This window comes from Rhinichthys klamathensis, unplaced genomic scaffold (genome assembly GCF_029890125.1).
Source record: "Rhinichthys klamathensis goyatoka isolate OS25496 unplaced genomic scaffold, OSU_Roscu_1.1 h1tg000275l_1, whole genome shotgun sequence".
In the NCBI taxonomy this organism is placed as follows: Eukaryota; Metazoa; Chordata; class Actinopteri; order Cypriniformes; family Leuciscidae; genus Rhinichthys; species Rhinichthys klamathensis.
In genome coordinates, this window is record NW_026606794.1 from 2205913 (window position 1) to 2226342 (window position 20430).

A 20430-nucleotide genomic window follows, 5' to 3' on the forward strand; every position below is an offset into this window, starting at 1 on the left:
AAAATATTCAACAATTGCTTCATCATTCGTGCCAAACATTTGGCATTTGTTTATTCCAAAGGGAGATGTTGGGGATGTGAGGGACTGACAGCCTCAGTCACCATAACTTTATTTGTACGGGAAAAAACGAGGGTGTCAGTCCCTAACATCTCCAAAAATTACTTAAGGGTGAATAATAATGACAATGTTCTTATTTGGGTGTATTTTCCTTTCAAATTTTAAGTTGCCAGTTCGTTCAAATAGATAAGAAATAGCCTAATATGGACGAAAGATGATTGGTCAATGAAAACTAACGCTGACAAAAGCGAATGATTTCAAAATTCACTGGTTTACAGAATACGGAGTATCAATCTCTCTAATACAAGGTTGTAAACCTAGGTTTCTGTAAACCTAGGTTTCAAGCAAACTGACTGCGAGCATTCCTGTACAAATGATACATTAAACTAATTGCTTTTTTTATTCAAAGGCTATAAATTAAGATCACTCTGACAGTTATTGAAGAAATCTTAAAATATGGAACGACATAACTTTACATTAGATGAGGCATATTCACGTTAATTGTCCTCTGCAGGTTATCATGCAAGATGAAATTGTGTTTAGGCCTATTCGATATAATGTTTAAGATCAAATACATAACCTGTCGTCGTCTCACTGTAATTTGCATGGATGCATTACGTTTTTATTTTTAGATGGTCCACAATGGATACCAACATAATACATGCCAGGAATATTCCACTGCAAATGTTTATTGTCCATTTTGTCTGGTAGAGAAAAAAACGGTTGCAAAAGATTTTAATGGTAATAATGATGCATTTCAAACACTCATCAAAACATCCTGTAACATAATGTCACGACCTGGATACGGAAGAGGCACATTGCTCGCTAATGTAAAAAAATCCAGATCAGACAAAACATGTAGCCTATAATACGCATTCATTTTCATGCACTGACGATTCAAGCGCCAGCTGTTTCCTTTGTGAATTTTATGGTGTAATTGCATTTATGCGTTTTGTTAATGAGGCAATGTACATCGTGATGAGGATTGTTGGTTCCTTTGTGTTGCGCTGTCAGTTTGCAGCTGCATCTTGGAAGGGACCGGTCTCGCCTTCCCCGTGTTGTCTAGCCCTCTCTATTCGGCGGAAAAAAAGTACTATTTCATTCATCCCGTTTCCTTCCATTCATCTGGGCACTGCAGCGTAGCGAAGACTCGGGGTTCGATCAGCACCAAAATTCTTATCAATGGAGTGAGCCAGTGACGTCAATGAGCTAGAGTGACGTGCAGTCACGTGGGCGCAGTGGGGCCGAAATAAAAACACGGAGAGCTGACCGTGGTACTGAAAATATCCCCATAGCACCGTCCAAGAATAGCCAACCATACGGCTTACACAAACGATATTTCTGTACAAACAAAACAGCAACATTCAAAGCAAGCATGTATTGTTGAAGTGGATTCGTATACGTAAATCGCGAGACTAACTTTACTTTAATAAAAAAGTTTGAAGAGGACACAATAAGTGCGTCGGACTGCGCTGCCCCTGACAGGATTCCCGGTAAGTCCCGGCTTTCTTTTTATAGTAACAGGGAACAGTAATGCAGAAGGCGTGGGAAAAGAAGTATATAATAATGTAGACAGAAACAGCATAAATTAAAAACGCAAACTGGGGCATCAAGATTTTGCTTTATTAGTTTACATGTAAAAAAAATGAAATGAAAAAAATTGTTAGGCATGTGTTATAAAAATGTATTATAAAATATAGGCTATATCCATTTTAAGTCTTTATATAAAAAGGGGACCTGATGATAAAAATGCGGCAATGTAGAAAGTAAAAGTAGGCTATAACAATTATTTGTGAAGGAAGGAATGAAACTTATTAAAAACCACTTTAGTGATACTGAATATTGCAATGATGACTTTTATAATTAATGATTAAGGTAACGGGTGTGATCAATGGCACTGCTCTCATAATAATTATTACCACGCCCTTGCTTTTGCTTTCATCATCTTTCTCATCACCATAGCATTAGATACCCAAAATAACTATACGTCGAGTCCAATCACAAAAGCGCACGAGAGACACTGACATAAAAACATGTTGTTTTGCTTCTGCATGCTTTGACTTTTGCCTGCTGGGGTCCAATTTGACGTATTGTACATACTTATAAGTAGCCTAGCTCATATGGAGCAGAGAAATGTTGACAGAAAATTCAACAGCAGAACATTCATTATCTGTTTTCATGTCTTTCAAATGTTGATTGGGTTCAATTTGTCATAGAAGACGTTTAGATCTTAAATCTAATAGTCTCAAAGCAGAAGATTATAGGCCTACTAGAAGGCGTCTACAAGGCGTCTTAGAGCTGGATTACTTGCGTTCTTTGTTGATGAGACCTCCCCAGATGTCTCGGTCATTTAAGGCAGTGGGCGAGGGTGTTACTGTTAGAGCTGCTGTTATATCGTGGAGACACGATTCTAATAAGACAAAAAAGTTGATCTTTTCAAATTTGAGAGGAGCTACAGACTGTTGTTTTTTTAATAAAAATAAGAAAATTGTGCATGCCACGCAGCTGTCAAACTTTAGAAGAGTAAACCATGCATCGTGAGCCAGTTGGCACAAATCCAAATTTAACGGAGTGTTTTTCCCCCCCCATATGAGTGAGAGATACTCGTATTTTTTTTATTTTTTATTTTTATTCTAACTTGCTTTTCATGGTCATACTGAGATTTTCAGATCATCCTTGTATTGCTTGCTCATTAACCTCCCACGCATCGGAAGGGCTCTCTGCTAAGGCGCTTTTCCTCCTATATACATTATTAGCACCGCGCCGCGTGTGCGACCAATCACATGCACAAAGCGCTTCAGAGTCCTCACGAACCGCACCAGCTCAAGCCGCAGAGCCAATTACAACGCCTTTGCAAATCAGCTAAGCAGCAGGCAATAACACATCAATTATAGCTTAACAAAATATCCTCCCTCCTATGATTAAACCATGTTTGTGAAAAATATAAATATGCTTTGTTAGATATCTTCAGAATAGAAAAATCCTCACTGGATTTAACAAGAAAAAATAAAGTATTTAGCCTACTAAAGTCTATATTGACATTAGTTCTTCCATTACAGTAATGAACAATTCATGAAATGCTCCCAGGTATCAATTACAAGTCATTCATACAATTTTTTTTAAATGTAATATACAGTGAGTGTTGCATTCAGGCAGTCTGCAAAGTGAATGTGTGTCCACCATCTTACCTGAGAAAAATCTTCATTCTGAGCGATGCACATTGACTGTTTTTACTCAAGCTCATTTATTCAAGAATTTTTATGACAAAGGTATATCAAAAACACGATATAACTAGAAAACAGTTGTTTTTGGTCACCTTGAGATCAATTTTGAAGGGCTCTTTTGTAACATTTTTGATCTTTGACCATTTATGCACTTTTTTTTGTCTTTCAGGTTCAACACGTACGTGCGGTCATGAGCTGGTGCCAACAAACTTTAAATGTTCACGTCATTTTCCTGTTCGTGTTATTTAGTCTCACAGTCAAGCCTGCAACCTTCAGTCCAGTGACAGCAGCCAGCAACACAGTAAGTGAAAACTATGCAGCACCCTCCTCTGCTCAGCAACAGAGTCAATATACTCAACCATCAGAGAAAAAGGGCTCGCTACATGATGAAAACGAAGAAGATGAGCTTTTCAAAGACGTGGATCCTAGAACCCTAGCAGCGGTCCTTCTCGAGGCCCTTAACCAACCTCAGAAGGAAAAGATGAGTGAACGAGAAGAGGAGGGAATGGAAGTGGAAAAGCAGAAGGATCTTCAGGGTGCAGACAGAGACAGAGATAGTCACAAAGAGCTGGAGCTGGTCATGGCAGCTGCTGCAGCGCAAGGAAAAGACGAGAAAGAAAGAGAGGAGGAAGAGGAGAGAAAAAGGGTTGAGGAAGAGGAACGGCTAACGGAGAAAGTGACAAGCCACACCACTAGTCAGACGGTACCATTAAAAGAGCAGGTGGCTCCACAGGACGGGGCCACAAAAGAGGAGGTGATCAAGGAGGAGGAGAGGCAGGAGCCAGAGAGAGGAGAACTGGGGGAGGAGGAAGAGCAGCTAAGTCCAGAGGAAGTGAAGAATCTGGAGACTGTTTTAGAGGAACTGCAGAGCTACAGCACAGCCACTAAGAGAGAGCGTGACACGTACACAGGACAGAGGGGAAGCCGTGGGGAGTATTTTGATTACCTGGACCGTAATGGCCTCATGAACAACGATATCAAGTCTAAAGCTAAAGGCAATGACCTAGCCCTGTCCAAGAAGAAGCTAAAGTGGCAAATCGAACAAGAGAAGAACAAAATTCAGCCTTTACAAAGAGGAGGCAACTTCATGGATGACTTTACCAATAACCTTGCTGACCCAGAAGAAGAAGATGAGGAAGATCAGGAGGACGAAGAACAGCTGAGCCCTGAAGAAGAGGAAACTCGGGCCAAAGCAGAGCAAGAGGAGGTACGCAGACAGGCAGCAGAAGCACTAAGAGCCAAGGTGGAGGAGGAAAAGCTTGCAGACATTGCATCTGACATGCTCCTGAAATACATCGTGAAACAGGACAAGAATAAGTACCAAGACAACAATGGTGCAGAAGATAAGCGCTCTGATGAGGAGGACACTAGTGATGACGATGATGACATTGACCCACAGACCATTGATAAGCTGATTGAGATCTCAAGCAAGCTACATCTTCCTGCTGATGATGTGGTGGACATTATTAACGATGTGGAGAAAAAGAAGAAAAAAGATGCTCCTGAAAATCTCCCATGGCAACGTCCTCTCATGCCGCCTCCAGCCCCTGTTGCACCCTCTACTCTGTTACGTAAACCTCCTCCTCCCTCAAAGCCTCCACAACCGAACAAGAACCCATTAAAAGCCTGGTTCAAAGACAGGGCCTCGGTCAAGCCCAGCAAGCAAGACATTTGGACGAGACAGCAGTGGCCCTTTCGTACCTACCCTTCCTACAAGTTCTATCAAAAACCCTACAGAGGGTATTACCCCATCTACATCCCGCCTCAAAAACCAAAATCCCGCTACTATTCCAAGCCGTCTTTCTCCCTCAATGATGTCCTGGGAAACTCACTGGACTATGACTTTGATTACTCCCCCAGACGGAAGTCGCGTCCCTGGTCGCAGTCTCCCCAAAGAGCCCAACCAGCCTTCCAGCGGAACCTCTACTTCCCTCACCCTCGGACTTTCAAAGCCGTACCCATTCCTAAACCCCGGTCACCTCCACGTCGTTGGCAGTCCTTTTATTACCCAGCCCGAGCTCCTGTAGTCACCAGGGAAGATGATTACTACAGTCCTCTGAGGCAGCCGCCACAGGACAGCGAAGAGGAGCTACAGAACTTCATCGAGAGGGTCTTCATGAAACATCCCCGGATGTTTCAGTGAACAGACTGGGGGGTGGGGAAAGAGAGCGATGAGGAGGCGGAGGGGAAAAAAGAAAGTGAAAGGAAACAACTTAAAGACTGTTCATTGCCAACCTATCATGTTCTGGTTTCTTTTACTGAAATCAATTTCTTCACACTTTCTTATTTGCTTCAGATACAAAGTTTACCCCCAAGAAAGAACACAAATAGGATCTTCATGTCCATCTAACCACATTTCTTTTCTTATTTTGTTTTGTATATTTTGGACATTTAAAATCCCAGTGGTCAATATCATTGATCCTAGAGGGATAGCAAAAAAATTATATTCTAATTGCACCTTTAAAGAACGCAAACACAGATTCATTCAGACAGAAATGATAAACAATCACAGTGCCATAATGGTGGAAATATACATTTTGTTAATTCAATACACCAAATGTATTAAGTCTTACTTGTACCTCAAAGTATTCTGCTTGAGCATTTACCATTTGTGCGTTCCCTTGTGAAGCAGAGGACACACTCAAAGTCTTGTACATAGAATTAGTTTCTTATCGCTGTCTGCATTTTGAATTTTTCCCTTCAATGTATTTATACCATTGTTTTTTTACGCAAAAAAAGATAGAAAGTTGGTACAAAAGACATTCATACATTCCAACGATTTCTAAGAAACAAATGTATTATTTCATAGAAGCTGTTTTGAATACAACTTTTAATTGCCTTAAGACACTCTCTTCCCCTATTCAGATGAACAGCATTTTTGGCCACAGACTGGCTGAAAGGTTTGTTCTCAAGCTCATAAACTTTATTCAGTGGAGCTGGGAAGCAGTGATCAGCCTTTTGACTTTGTTTTACAAATAAAACGAATATATATATATATATATATATAAGACAATTAAAAAAATTCATGTTTGTGGTTTTAAATGTGTCAAATGTTAATGGATTATTTTGCCCCTAGGCCAGTTACATCTTACCAAAATCAATCACTGGGCCAATGAGAGCTCAATCCAAATAGCATAGACAATCTATTAATTTAAATGATTCACATGGGAATGAATCAATCTAGATCTACTAAACATCAATGTTAATGTTAATTAAGTGAAAATTGAAATAAAAATCAGTAAACCATATTTTCCTAAAAAGAAGTCTGTAGGAGAGATTAATCTGGCTGAAATTGTCCCAAATGAGATGAATAAAATGTACCAAACTGGTGCCTGTCAATAAAAAAAAAAAAAAAAAAAAAAAAAAGAATATTCAAATGTAGAGGTGGGGGGGGGGGGGGGGGGGGCATACACCGTTCTAATTTTCTTTAAAATATCTGGAAGACTGACAGATGGAAGCTAGGGGGAAAATGGATGAGGATAGCTGAACCAGTGGAGGAGGAAAATTTCTGCACGTTACTGTAAACTTGCATCTAAAATGTGTTGCTTCTTTAAAGACATTAAGAGCATTGAAAAAAGTACAAAAAAAGACGAATGACTAGTGTATCCAAGTAAAAATGCCATTGAGTCTTGTGTGAGGAAAAAATGTTTATGTCCTTTCTAGATGTATCTTGTACGTAACATAATAAACATGCGTTTGCTGGATGTAAATAACCGCATGTTGATGACTAGTTTTGCTACAGAGAGAGAAATAAATAAACTTGACTATTTTTTATTAAGATTGTTTTTTTTAATTCCTTCGTGTAAAGAACACGGTTGTGAGATTTGCACATATCTCATTCATTTGTTTACACACTATTACTTCCTACAGCACGCTCAAATTTACCAGCATAAATTAAAGTTTTGGCTTACCTTTTCCCATCTTATAACAATAAGAAAAGCATGCACAAACATTACCAAAAGGAAATTAAAGATGAACATTCAGGGTCTTAGTGTGAAAGTCTTTCAAAGATGATCTCTCTAATGAGCTCATTTGATCAGCAATTAGCCCAACAAACTGTGTGAGCCCCAGAGCCAATCAATGCCACATATCGTCTTCTTAATTGCATGCCAGGTCGAATTTTCTCTTAGCTTTGATATGCCGTATGAGCAAATATAGACACGTATGTGCATGCACACATTATTAAGATACCAAAGGACATCAAAATAAGGACAGAGGACAGATTTACTGTTGAAAAGAATTATGAAGGGAAAAGTATATGCTAAGTAACTAGAAAGAAAGCAGGGCAGGGGTCTTGACTAATGAGAGACTGAGCTTATTAGTAGTCCCAAGACTGCTGCGTGCAATCAAAGACTTTCAGCAAGGAAGGTTGTTATTAGGAGAGACGCCCCGCTTTCACACCACATGAGACATGTTTAGGAGTGAGGTTCGCTTTTTTATTCGTGCAAATACACTTAAAGGAATAGTTCACTTAAATTTAAATTCTGTCATACTCACCCTCAAGTTGTTTCAAACCTGTATGAATTTCTTTCTTCTGCTAAAAACAAAAGATGATATTTTGAAGAATGTCGGTAACCAAACAGTTTATGCACCCCATTGACTTCCATGGAAAAAAAAATTCTATGGAAGTCAACTGTAGGAAAGAAATTCATACAGGTTTGAAACAACTTGAGGGTGAGCAAATGATGACACAATTTACATTTTTAATTGAACTATTCCTTTAAAGCAGGGTTCCTCAAACTCGGTCCTGGAGGGCCACTGCCCTGCAGAGTTTAGCTCTGATCAAACACACCTGAGCAAGCTTATCAAGGTCGTGCAGGATCACTAGAAACTCACAGGTAGGTGTGTTTGATCAGGGTTGGAGCTAAACTCTGCAGTACAGTGGCCATCCAGGACTGAGTTTGAGGAACCCTGCTTTAAAGTGATAGTTCGAAGAAAAATCTGTCATCATTCACCACCCTCATGTTGATCCAGACCTGAATGAGTTTCTATCTACTTCAAACATATAATTATAGACAATTAATGTGGTTCAGAAAACATACCATTTTGAGTTTCTGTTGATTAAACCATCTCCTTCATATTAACTCAAATTTTTAATTTCGATGAACTCAAAATTAAGGCAACCAGGTTACTTAAGTTAAACCAACAATACCTTTTTTTTTACAGTGAGTGAAAGAATATAAATAATACATCTAGAAAGAATAACTCACCTGCTTTAAAAAGCCCATATACATGAACCCCAAACAAATTACTTTTGTACCTGCTCATGTTTGATTTGTTACCACACTGCAAAAAATGACTTGATTGCATTTTGCACTATTCTTTTTTGGAAAAAAAAAATAAGACCAATTTACCTGACAAGCGACACTGCATAGGTAGGCTAATAAATACAAACATGCATTTTTAACTTAAAACAAGTGGGAAAAAAATCTGCAAGTATGTCAAATGCACTTACATATTCTCTGACATTCAGTCATATCAAAATATAATTCAAAATGACTGAAACAAGAACAAAATGAATTTCAGTGCTTTAATTAAAACAAACAACAAAATGGCAGAGCAGAACTGTGACCTCAGTACCAGCCAAATATATATATATATATATATATAGGTGGCTCCAACTTAACCGTATACAATTGGGCTACTAACACCCCAATTAATATACATTTCATTACTATTAATTTATTCATATAATCATATTAATCATCCACCATAAAAAAAAGACTATTTCAAGGGTACAATGACATCTGTCAAACATTGTTTGTGAACAAGGACCTTCATATGCAAAGTGAAAAAGTTCTTAGTACATAATCACTTGACACCAAATGACAGCAGTTTTCAATTCAGAATGTTATTAACAACAACTGAATGAGACCGGTCTGGAAACAAACAAGGAGTGACAGCAACAATTTCCCATGAATAAATCAATAAAACAAAACAAAACAAAAAAATAGAAAATTAGGGAAACAGAATCAGACAGGGAGGGAAGACAAAGAAAATGACAGCCTAATGAAATGACTAGTGAAATCGTAATCAACAGAAAGGCTTGGAATAAAGAGACACCAAACAAATGGCGAGAGGTAGTCAATAATAATGTTAATGAAGAAAGTGAGAGGGTGGCATAAAGAGAAATAGAGAGAATGGGGCGACGGAGAGGTTGATAAGGAGAGCGCAGCCCACGGAGGAGCAATGATTCATAAGTCACATGGTTGAGAGGTGAGTCATACTCGCTCTACTGCAGAACCCTCAGCCTCCAACACACACCGACAATCCTTTGTCATATTCACTTACTCAGGCATAGCAACTGGGAAGAGTAATTGTCAAATTCAGTCAAACAGACTCTATAATACCACCCGATTCAATTAAATAAAAAGAGAAACATCTACCAATGTGTGTTAAATCCAATTGTGCACGAACAGGCGATTTTGCACACTGACAAATGCCAGAAAGAAAGCATGTGCACTTATCAAAGCGAAAAGCACTCCATTCCTGCGTTACACCTGCACACCAGCACACAAGCAAAATGACAAACACAGTTTCGATGCCCTGAAGGCTTGCCCAGAAAACAGGGGAATGAAAATGCACTTTGTTCTCCTGATCAAATATCGAATCTGTCCGACATTCTCTATGACTCAAAACCCAACAGCCCCGATGCAGAAAAAAAAGATCAGCATAATGGGAAAACCCACGGAAAGCCCATATGTTCCACCTCCACCAAAAACAATCTCTGCCAAGTCCATCATCGTGTTGGCCTGAAGCGGTCTTCGCATTTCATTATGGAGGAGGGAAGCTCTAGGGTGGGTTTGCCTGTAAACATTGTGCCACTTATTCTGGCAATCCTCCAGAAGAAGAAAAAAATGAAAAGAAGAAATGTCCTCACCTTACATCACTTAATGGGAAGTCTGAAACATTACACAATATACAGACTGCTCATAGATTCTATAGGGCACCATCTCCTGAGAGGTCTCACGGGTTAACCAAAACCTCACAGATGTAGCCTTTATAAACATAAAGAGAGGGTGAGACTGACTCTTTATAGTAGATAAAGAGTTACTGTCTGTAAGGATAATGGGAAGGAAGTAACAACATGACATTAAAAATTCATCATGAGGTAGGCAGAGAGGCCAGGCAATTATGATGGGCGGAAGGAGGTGGGGGGGGGGGGGGAGAGAGCATGCAGAGGCACTTGGCAGAAACTCAGTTTCCACTGGAGATGTGCTGGTGCCAGATCAATGGAAAAAGACTCATACAGGGGAGAAATGAGAGCAGTCATCAATCAAACCATCAGTGTGAGACCAGCATATTATACTTACTGTCATAAAATGTGCTCCACAGAAGCTAAACATTGTTTCAGGTAATCTCAAAGACATGTCTGATTAACTTTGCAATTATAATGACTAAATCATGAAATGACACTCAGTGGAAATGCATTTGCCGCAAAGGCCGTTTTGTTGGCTGTGAGTTTTCAGAATTTCTATTATTCTGTGAATTTCTACAGCCAAATATAATGGTATTGATGCAATGAAAAGATGCTATTGTACCAAACTGTCTGAAAGGGTAAATATTAGTACAGAAAGGGTATTAGTACCTGGAAGTGGTACACTTTAGAGGCTGATAAGGTATAAAGGTCACCTTTCGACTTCTCCCTACTTTTCTTTAAAAAAATGGAAATCGAGGGCACAAGTGTGACTTGTTTTGGAACCAGAATATTACTTGGCATTGTTCACCCTAAAATGAAAGATTTGTCATCATTTACTCACTTTGGCGTTTCAAACTTGTGACTTACTTTCTTCTGTGGTACACAAAATGGTTTTGATAAATGTCTCAGCATTTTTTTTTGTCAGCATCCTATAATGGAAGTCGATGGAAACCAAAGCAGATTTTATGCTGTTAAGAAAATCATACAGGTTTGAAACAACATGAGGGTGAGTAAATAGTGAACTGTCCCTTTAAGAGCAACAAGCAGTTACACAGTATCCCTAGTATCTCTTTTTTCTTCACATTGTTATACTAAAGAAGCTTGCACATAATATAGTGCTTTAACTATAACTATGCATTGAATATACATTGTTTTAGGCACACTTTTATCTCTGTTTCTTTTTACATGAAAAAGTGATTTACCTAAATTCAGACAATAATCCTTTAAGCTGCATAGGAGAATAATATAGGCCTAAATACATTTTATGCAGAATTTCATTCACTACATAAGCTGCATATTGAGAAACACATTATTGGACTTGCATTATAATCCTACATCCATTAAAAAAAGGAAGACACATTGCATTTTCATGAAAAACCACAGGATACACAATTAGTCACTAAGTGCTGCAAAAATGCAATTGACAGGAGGGTGAAAAGCTGAAGGGCACATGACAAGGTCCCTAGAAACTGTCTGCTTTCCATCTCCACTGAGAGGAGATAAAGGAAGACACTGACCAACAGCTGAGTTTATATTTAGAAAAAGGAGGGAGGGCTGCAATCACGCTGCGGGTCAAATCATTTGACACCTGCACACTGATGAAGGTGACAGACACAACAGGCATTCATAAATCCTCAACAAAGGGAAGGAAACACAAACAGATATTAATAGGACATTTTGAGAATGAGGAATGAAGCTAAATTGATGTAAAATTGAATGCAAATTATTAGCTCACGAAACTGAAAACATGTTTTGTGTCTTAATATCTGTGGTGTTGTGACTTCCGTCGTTTTAATTATCACTGATTTCATTAACATTTTGTTCCTCTAAAAGCCTGTCTGATGTCATTATATGGACATGTTGTGTCTTCGCCTGTAATCTCTTTTTCTACTTTTCCATCACTCCTTCATTGTCTGTTTCTTGCCACAATGGTGCTGCAGTCAGCTTCACTGCACCACTGTCACAAACGACCGACTGGTGACTCATCCACTTACATACTCAATCTCTCTCTCTCCCCCTCTCATTTTCTCTCTTCAGCACGCTTTATCTTTGCTCCACACACACACACAAATAATAATACATTCCTGACAAAGCATCTGTCTTTTTTGTTTGAGGATGCAAACATTATACCATCAGAGGTCACGCCATGACCGATGTAGAAATATCAAGCAAACAAACATTGCAAGTTTTCTCTATAAACTGTAACTGCTGTCATTTGGCATTCATAAAAAAACACACAAAAAAACAGGTTGATTATATTGAAACAGACCGGGGAAAAATGAAAAAAGATGAGAAAGAAGTTTAGGCTAAAATTGTGTTTTATTATTTATAAAATTACATTCACACATAATTCTGTTTTGGTTACCTGACGGACTTTACACAGGGAAAAACATGCCCTCATGCTGAATTATTCAATTGTTTTAAAAAAAGAAACCGTTCATCTTAAAATATTCCCTTATTTCACACCACGTTTAAAAAGCTATGTGAATACATCACACTTAATATCAAAGCCCTCTTCTGTTCTCTGAAACAAGCTACAAATACTCCCTTATTTATTACAACTCCAACGCCATGCCTACAGTCAGAAACACATCTTTGGAGAGCAGGATGTAGACCAAGATAAACAAGAAAGAGCTTCAGCGCCATTTTGTGATTGAGATTCACTGCCGTGTTCTCAACGTAAGATACACATTCAGACATTTTACTACTGTGGCTCAAGGAACAGAATGAATAGACCACACAATATAGTCCATTCAGTATTGCAGCCATTTAAAAAAATGTCATTTAAAATTCCTCCCATTTAGTGAATATATCTTTAAAATCGATCCATTATATAAAAAAAACAACCCATTAGAAGATTTCCTTATGGTCCATAGCACTTAATTTAAAGTGGTACAAGTACAAATATTTGCATCTCACATAAATAAACATGGCTGGATGGTCAATGTCATTTTTTCCTGAGCAGCTACAGTAGACGTATAGTAATGGCATTGCATTGCATGACCTGTTTTGAAAATGGCAAGGCTCAAATCTTTTTTCTAAATATTCTTCTAAATGTTCTGATTGCTAAATTCAAATGTCTATCTGCAACTCTCTTTCTCTAGTGTCGTTTAAGAAAGAGGAGTTCCCAGCTAGACAGCCATTTTAAAATGTAAAAGACAAAAAAAAAGGTTGGAATTGAAATACAATCACATGCTGATCTCAGTAGTATCAAAATTAACCTCATCTACCCTCTTTTATTCCCCTTTTCTCCTCCCTCCCCTTGGACCCACTTGCAAACTCCCCTTCACATGTCGCAGTTGTACCGAAATTTACCATCTGTCTTGACTGCATTGGAAACTAGTACTAGGCCAGCCCCATCTCCTCTAGGACGCTCCTGGGTGACTCATCCTCCTGTCCGGAGAAAAAGGTTTCCATTGAGGCCATTACACAATGCACTGATTATTTAACTTGGCAGCTTGCAATGTGCAATGCTCAGAGGAGTTGTGAGTATATAAACAAGTAACATTATTAGACTTTTCTATGCAAACAACATTCAAGAATACATGCATAATACAACATGCATACACACACCTCTTGTAGAAGGTCGGCCTGTTCGATGGCCTTGAGCACGCTCTTCTTGGATGTGTCCTGAATTTCACCGCCCATTAGAAACTCGTCCAGGATAAAGTAAGCTTTTTCAAAGTTAAAAATGATGTCAAGCTCACAAACCTGCATTGTGTACAACACACACACAAAACAGTGGAGACATGAGAAACTATCTTGTTTATGTGCACAAGAATCTTATAATATTCCAGTTATGAATGTCACATAAATGTGTTAACCTAATTGAAATTTTCTAGAAATAAGTATTTAAATATGCCTGTATTATTTAATCTGTATTCTGTCATGTAAATGCCATATTAGAAATATCTATTGCGATAGAATATTCATTTATACACAGACATTAAAAAGCATGTTTTTGCTTTTGAAAGAAGTCTCTTTTGCTCACCAATGCTGCATTTACTTGAACAAAAATACAGTAAAAACAGTAATATTGTGAAATATTATTTAAATAAACTGACAAAAATAACTGTTTTCTGTATCATTCTATTTCAAAAATAATTTAATATGCTGATTGGTGCTCAAGAAACATTTCTGATTATTATCAATGTTGAAAACAGTGCTGCTTAAAATTTTTGTGGAAACCATGGAAATCATATTTATCAGGTTTCTCTGATGAATAAATATAACGTTCAAAAGAACACCATTTATTTGAAATATTTTTTTTTAACATTATAAACTTCTTTACCAACACGTTTATCAATTTAATGCGCCCTTTTGACTAGAACTATGAATTTCTTTCAGTGTATAAAAAAAATCTTACAGACCCCAAACTTTTGAACAGTAGTGTATATGAAAATAATTAAAAGTTGATTCAAATACATAACTTAGAATCACCACTAACAACTTTTTTTTAAAATTGAAATAACTAATCAAAAAAATTTGCTTTTTTTATCATTACAAATTAGTTGACAAACCTTACATCAACGCATTTTAATAAATGGCACGATCAACTAAATCGAAATAATAACTGTAATGGGACAATTCTGTGAATGTTAAAATGGTCAAAGAGGAACATTGTGAATGCTACACACAAAAACGTAACACTGACGCACGCACAAGGGAATTAACCTTAATAAATGACAGGCAACAAAAACCGTCAGATAATCAAAACAGAAAAGCTATGAAGCACAACAGCAAATAATATCAATACAGAGGGCGCCATGTGGCATGTACAGAGAAAAACAGACATGGTACAAACAGCAGAGGAGTGGATGGACAAAAAAGCAAAAAGGATGAAAAAGTAAAGAGAATTTCACAGGTTTTGGGTTCCTGTGATGTGAGGTATGAAATAGCGAGAAAGAGGAGAGAAATAGAGAGGCCAGATGAAAGAGGGGTGGTGGCGAGGAATGACTCACACTGCCAAAGTACTTATCCAGCAGCTCCACAAAGCGATGGATGACCTCCAGGGTAATCAGCTCATTGTCCTGCTCCTCCACCGCACAGCAGAAATATAGACTGGCATACCTACACACAACCCGATAAATGGGTTACATATAATATGTCCATCAAAAAAAAAAAAGTGTATATGCAGTCAATCATGTAAACTAACAAAAAAAAAAAGCAAGCATACAAACCAGGGTTATTATTGTTAACTAAAACTAAAACTATTAAAAACATTTCTGTGAATTGAAATAAAACTGAAATATTGTATATATATATATATATATTTTTTTTTTTTGGCAACTTCACTTTCAAGTTAACTTCGTTCAAATTTCACGAGGACAAAAAATATACATAATAATTAACAAACGCTTCAGCTCACTCCGAACAAACTTATCAAGAATCTCCATAATCTGCATGCATCCGCACTCTTGTTCAGCAACAAAGCCAATGCAAGTTACCGTTTTATCAATCTTTAGATGCGTTTAGACCCCTTTTAAGGTGATTTTGATTCTCTGATGGAGCTCATTAGGTTGTGGTTAACATTGTAAATCTTGCCATTCATTCGTCTCTCTTTTATTCTGTGTATATGCTTTGCTTCATTTAGCTGTATGTACATGTAGTTTCATTTATTAAACCCTTTATATCCTATGATCTTGCTACATGCTTTTGTACTGTTAGTACTATAGTAAGAAAGTTGTTGTTCTTGGCCAGGAGAATAATCTTAAGCGACCGCAGGGAGACCTTAACGCTTCTCTTTGTTGACAGGCAACTGGCGAGTAACAGTTTCAACGCCGATTTTTACTTGCATTTGGCACTTTGAACCCTGGCTAACATGCTAAGGGTGTCCTGCAGATGGTGCCGCAAGCACGTGCAGCACTGTCAGAAGCAATCCGTGCATGAAATAAATGTATTAGAAAACATAACATTTATGTTTATGTGTTTACAGTTTATTTAGTAATTGTTTATGGTTTTTTTCGCAATTTCAATCATCAAATGGACCGTGTTCAGACTAGTTGGCCCGTTTACACCTGGTATTAAGTGGACAACGCTAAATACAGGTGTAAACGGGGTCTGAAACGTTTTGAGCTTGTCCACTTTCGACCACTTCCAACGCATTTGATCAGATTGCTTTTGTAGTGTAGACACTTATGTGGTCGAACAGCCGCAAAAAGACCGCCTGACCTAATGCATAAGCATTATGGGAAGCACGCTAGCCAAAGGGCGATTTAAACTTTGTCGGAAAACATACCAATCACAATGTTCTCTCACCATTCCTGATTTCTAACACACATTTACAGCATTCAGAGTCGTCTTGTGGCGCTGCTCTTCATGTGTTTTTCCGTCGTCTCTGGTCGTGTTCATATTTAAATTGTGCGAGCTTATTTTATTCATTAGATCAAAAGATCTGAAAAAGCCCATAGATTTACCCGCCCATAGACCCTATCCTCAAAGAAATCAGGTGGTTAAAAGTGGACAAAGGAGACGGATTAAAACACCAGGTGTAAACGGGAATGTGTTACTCTCGTCTACTTCTGATCAGATCGACCAATAAGCATCTTAATACCCGGTGTAAACTGGGCCTTTGAGAAATAAGGTGGCGTGCAATGTATATTATGCTAAAATCAAAGTGTTTTTTGACCTTGGATGCATGTAAACTATTGAAGGAGCCTTTAAAATAGCATAATAGGGGCACTTTAATCAAACCTCAATGACATTAAGTAGCTGGCAAAACAAGAACATAATATATATGATGATATTGATGATAATGAAATTATCATCAGATGCAGTGCTGAAGTGAAAAACAAAAACAAGCATCATACACAACAGAACAAGGCTGCTTTACTTTTAGTGCCCCCTTGTGGCAAAAAAACAATGACCCTCTCACTACACTTCACTGTGCGTAGGTAACTAGATATGAAATGTATTTTGACGTTTCAAACAATTCCACTCCTCTATAATGACACATTAAATGAGTCATTGTTCATGTTCACAATAATTTGAAGTATGCTTCACTAGATAGTTATATTGGAGAAAAAAAAAGAGAAAAGGGGGAAAAAGGTATATAGTTTGTGTACCAGGACTACATTTTTTAACTGTAGCTTTTATTTCAGACAACCTTTTGTGTGCATGTAAAAAAACAGAGAAAAGTGACATTTCTGTCTCACAAAGTCATCAAATGCATGTGTGGTTTTCTACCTCTTGTAGACTATCTTAAGATCTCTCCATTCCAGGAAGCTGCACATTTTTGGTTTTCTGGCCAGCACGACCTGCATGAGCTCTCTGACCATCTTTTTTTTGTCACGCTCAGCCGTAGCCGTGTACCATTTCTGGAGTCGTAGCTTCCCCTGCCGGCTGAACAGAAGCATAAAGCGCATCTACAAACAATAGAGAGAGAGAAAGACAAGAGAGGATCGCATAAAGAAAAATAGTTAGTTCCTCAACCAGACACTAGTCAATATGGCAGATAATGTAACAAATAAATAAATCTGTGGGGAAAAAATAAGAGCAGTGTTATTTTAGTATTATTTATGTGCTATTATAGTATTTATTAGCATTTATTTTTTATTATTTTATATTTTAAATTTTTTAGCAATTTTGTCATGTGCGTTTGACATTTTTATTCACTTGTTATGTCTATTTGGCATTATTTTTTATTTCAGGCTTACGAATTTGATCATTTTAGGATGTACACTTAATTCAGATAAATATTTTTCTGGTTTAAGTTTTTTTTCATCTAATAGTTATATTTTCATTTTACTTCAAATTCATTTTAATTAATGGGAAAAAAAGTTTTAGTTTTCAATGACACTGAACTGGATAATACAGGAAAAAAACGAATTATGATCAAAAACTAGAAGTGAGTAGATGGCATGCAGCAGTGTTATCAAATAGCATTTTAAATTAAGTATAGCATATTTATTTTACATAGCCTACAGTTTTTAAGACTTTATATTCAGTTAGAGACTACATGGAACATTTGTAGTTTTGAATATTCAATTGTAATCGAAGGACTGATGAAAAGGCCAAAAGCGACTAAAACTGGTTAAAGATATTTTATATGGTTAAAGATAAAAAGTGTGACAAAGTATACACTACCTTACTACTAATTCAAATAAATGACAACCTAAAATTCAACCTGATGTTGAAAAAAATTATTTGTCAACTACCCACATACGAATGATGATGGTGATGATGATTCAATAGAACCAGCATCTGACTTATCAGAAAGGATGAAGGAGGCGTAATGGAAAATTTGTGTAAAAATTGTACTTTTTTTTCCTAAAAGAACTTCAGCGTCATCCATCATTACAAAATTAGAAAGCAAGCTGGCCTATACATTTCAGATGTGTTAAATATTTAAAAGGTGAGCTGCATCTGCTCCCAACAGACATGCCCCACATATCCAACACGGTGCATTCATTCAGCTCAATACACTCCAAAGGCTATCTATAACCATCACATTTTCTGATCACAGAACTAGTATATGACACACTATGATTAAAAACCACAAGACTGTCACATGGAACACTACTCTTAGCACACATTAGTTTAATTGTGGAGAATTTTTTTCCGGCTTGCTAAATTGAGGACATACTTTGTGCCAGAATTTGTCTGCCTACATCAGCCCTTGAAATAGTCTAAAAATGGTGCACTGCACTTGGCAGTGAAAGGCTCTGATGTACAACAGCCACTTGATTTCCAAAAAAAGAAAGACATAAAAAAAGATGGGAGAGATGTGGGAATTTTTTTTTTATTGAGGCCAAAGACAAGAATAGTAACTTCCTAAGGGAAAGAGACTATATTCTTCAATGCTATAAAAAGGTGTCCATACTTAGCAGCCAAATTAAGTTAAAAATTAGCCTCCACATATAGCCTATAGTTTGTTAGAACCATGCATTGTTTTTACTTGATCAATGCCATGTCTTATAATACTTGTTAGTAGCTTTAACACAGAGATGTTGGGACATTAAACTCACACATTCATGAAAATCTAATGTTAATAAAGAACATTAAAATCTACAGAACAGACAATCAGATCACCATCTACTGCTAAACTAAACATCTTTACTTACAGCGATGAATGTTTCTGCTGTTTTTCTTGCAACACAGAAAGAGGGGAAAACAAAAGGACTTATATGGAGAAAAATGCTCTCTTTAGTTTTGTAACATCGGTTTATAGATCTAAGCATAAGCAAGTTCAGGTCAGCCAGTTTATTGAATATGGCAAACAGGGAACTGTTGGACAGTTTGGACAGAGTAAATACATCACATTTTGCTTCCCTCTGTTATGAGCATTAAGCCTAGTGCTTTCTTCAGTTTGTAAACACTGTTTTATGATGTGATGGATATAATCTCTCAGAGCAGCACTTCCTTTCATGCTTAACTGATTAAACAAAGGAAATACGTTGTGAAATACTTCGGAATAGTTTTGAGAGAACATACTGTTATGACGCTACAACCCGCAATGAAATTTACTGTGGCTTTAAAGGCTTTCTGACTCGCAGTTAATCTGAATCCCACATTAAAAATACACTGTCACAACTAGACAACCGTTTCCGGGTCGAATCAAAAGAGTCAAAAGTCAAGACAACTTTTAACAAATTGATTTTAGAAAATTATTTCATTTGAAACCTCAGGTATAACGATACCTCGGGTATTCAGGAAACACTCCGGTTGAGCAACAAGCAGTGAAAATCATTTCGCTGATTAATTAATACTATCAACTTAACACATCAGTTCTACGTTAAGTTACCTGTCAAACTCACCGGGTAGAGAACAAACGCTTTTTAATCTATGACATCTAGAGAATTTCACGATTTATTCAAGAGATGTAAATTAAACCACACAAAGCGTCCAAACTGGACAGACCACCTAGGGCCCGACAGGTGAGATGTGAATCATTAAACAGGGTTTGAGGTGCCCAGGTACTAACTTAGCTTTAGCTAGCTAGCTCTGCCTGAAAGTGTAGATTAATGCCGCTATAACAGTATAACTTACCATTCTGACGGCTTATTGAGAGCAGTCAGGTAATTTCAGTGAACAGCAACCCACTTTTTGGTAAATACCACAAGATAATATCAATACATGTCTAATTGACAGCTCGTAGTTTCAGAGCCCCATTAAAGCAGCCGGGAGTAGCGCTGTCCTATTTGTGAACGAATTGTTTTTTGAGTCGGGTCGTTTCAATGCATCGTTTGAATCGATTCGTTCACGAATTGGACTAATGAATTACTGTAAACA

At 37.5% G+C, this 20430-nt stretch overlaps 2 protein-coding genes across 2 annotated transcripts; one reads left to right on the forward strand and one right to left on the reverse strand.

Annotated features, from left to right (window-relative positions):
- Positions 1 to 1314: 1314 nt before the first annotated feature.
- On the forward strand, positions 1315 to 5633 carry vgf (VGF nerve growth factor inducible). Its single transcript, XM_056268587.1, has 2 exons — positions 1315 to 1550; positions 3451 to 5633. Exon 2 carries the CDS (start codon positions 3472 to 3474, stop codon positions 5422 to 5424), a length of 1953 nt encoding a protein of 650 aa, XP_056124562.1. The 5' UTR covers positions 1315 to 1550; positions 3451 to 3471; the 3' UTR covers positions 5425 to 5633.
- A 6867-nt stretch (positions 5634 to 12500) lies between these two features.
- ap1s1 (adaptor related protein complex 1 subunit sigma 1) lies at positions 12501 to 20354 on the reverse strand. Its single transcript, XM_056268580.1, has 5 exons — positions 20188 to 20354; positions 17386 to 17564; positions 15162 to 15270; positions 13774 to 13911; positions 12501 to 13593 (listed from the first exon to the last, which is right to left on the reverse strand). The coding sequence occupies exons 1-5, from the start codon at positions 20188 to 20190 to the stop codon at positions 13546 to 13548; spliced, it is 477 nt and encodes a 158-aa protein (XP_056124555.1). The 5' UTR covers positions 20191 to 20354; the 3' UTR covers positions 12501 to 13545.
- Between the last annotated feature and the right edge of the window lie 76 nt (positions 20355 to 20430).

Excerpts from the sequence above, each read along its gene's own strand:
- vgf (XM_056268587.1), top strand. The coding sequence starts at position 3,472 with ATGAGCTGGTGCCAACAAACTTTAAATGTTCACGTCATTTTCCTGTTC.
- ap1s1 (XM_056268580.1), bottom strand. Across the intron at positions 15,271-17,385 it reads CTTAAGATAGTCTACAAGAG|GTATGCCAGTCTATATTTCT; the intron begins GTAGAAAACCAC and ends GGTTGTGTGTAG. Across the intron at positions 13,912-15,161 it reads TGGATAAGTACTTTGGCAGT|GTTTGTGAGCTTGACATCAT; the intron begins GTGAGTCATTCC and ends TACACAATGCAG.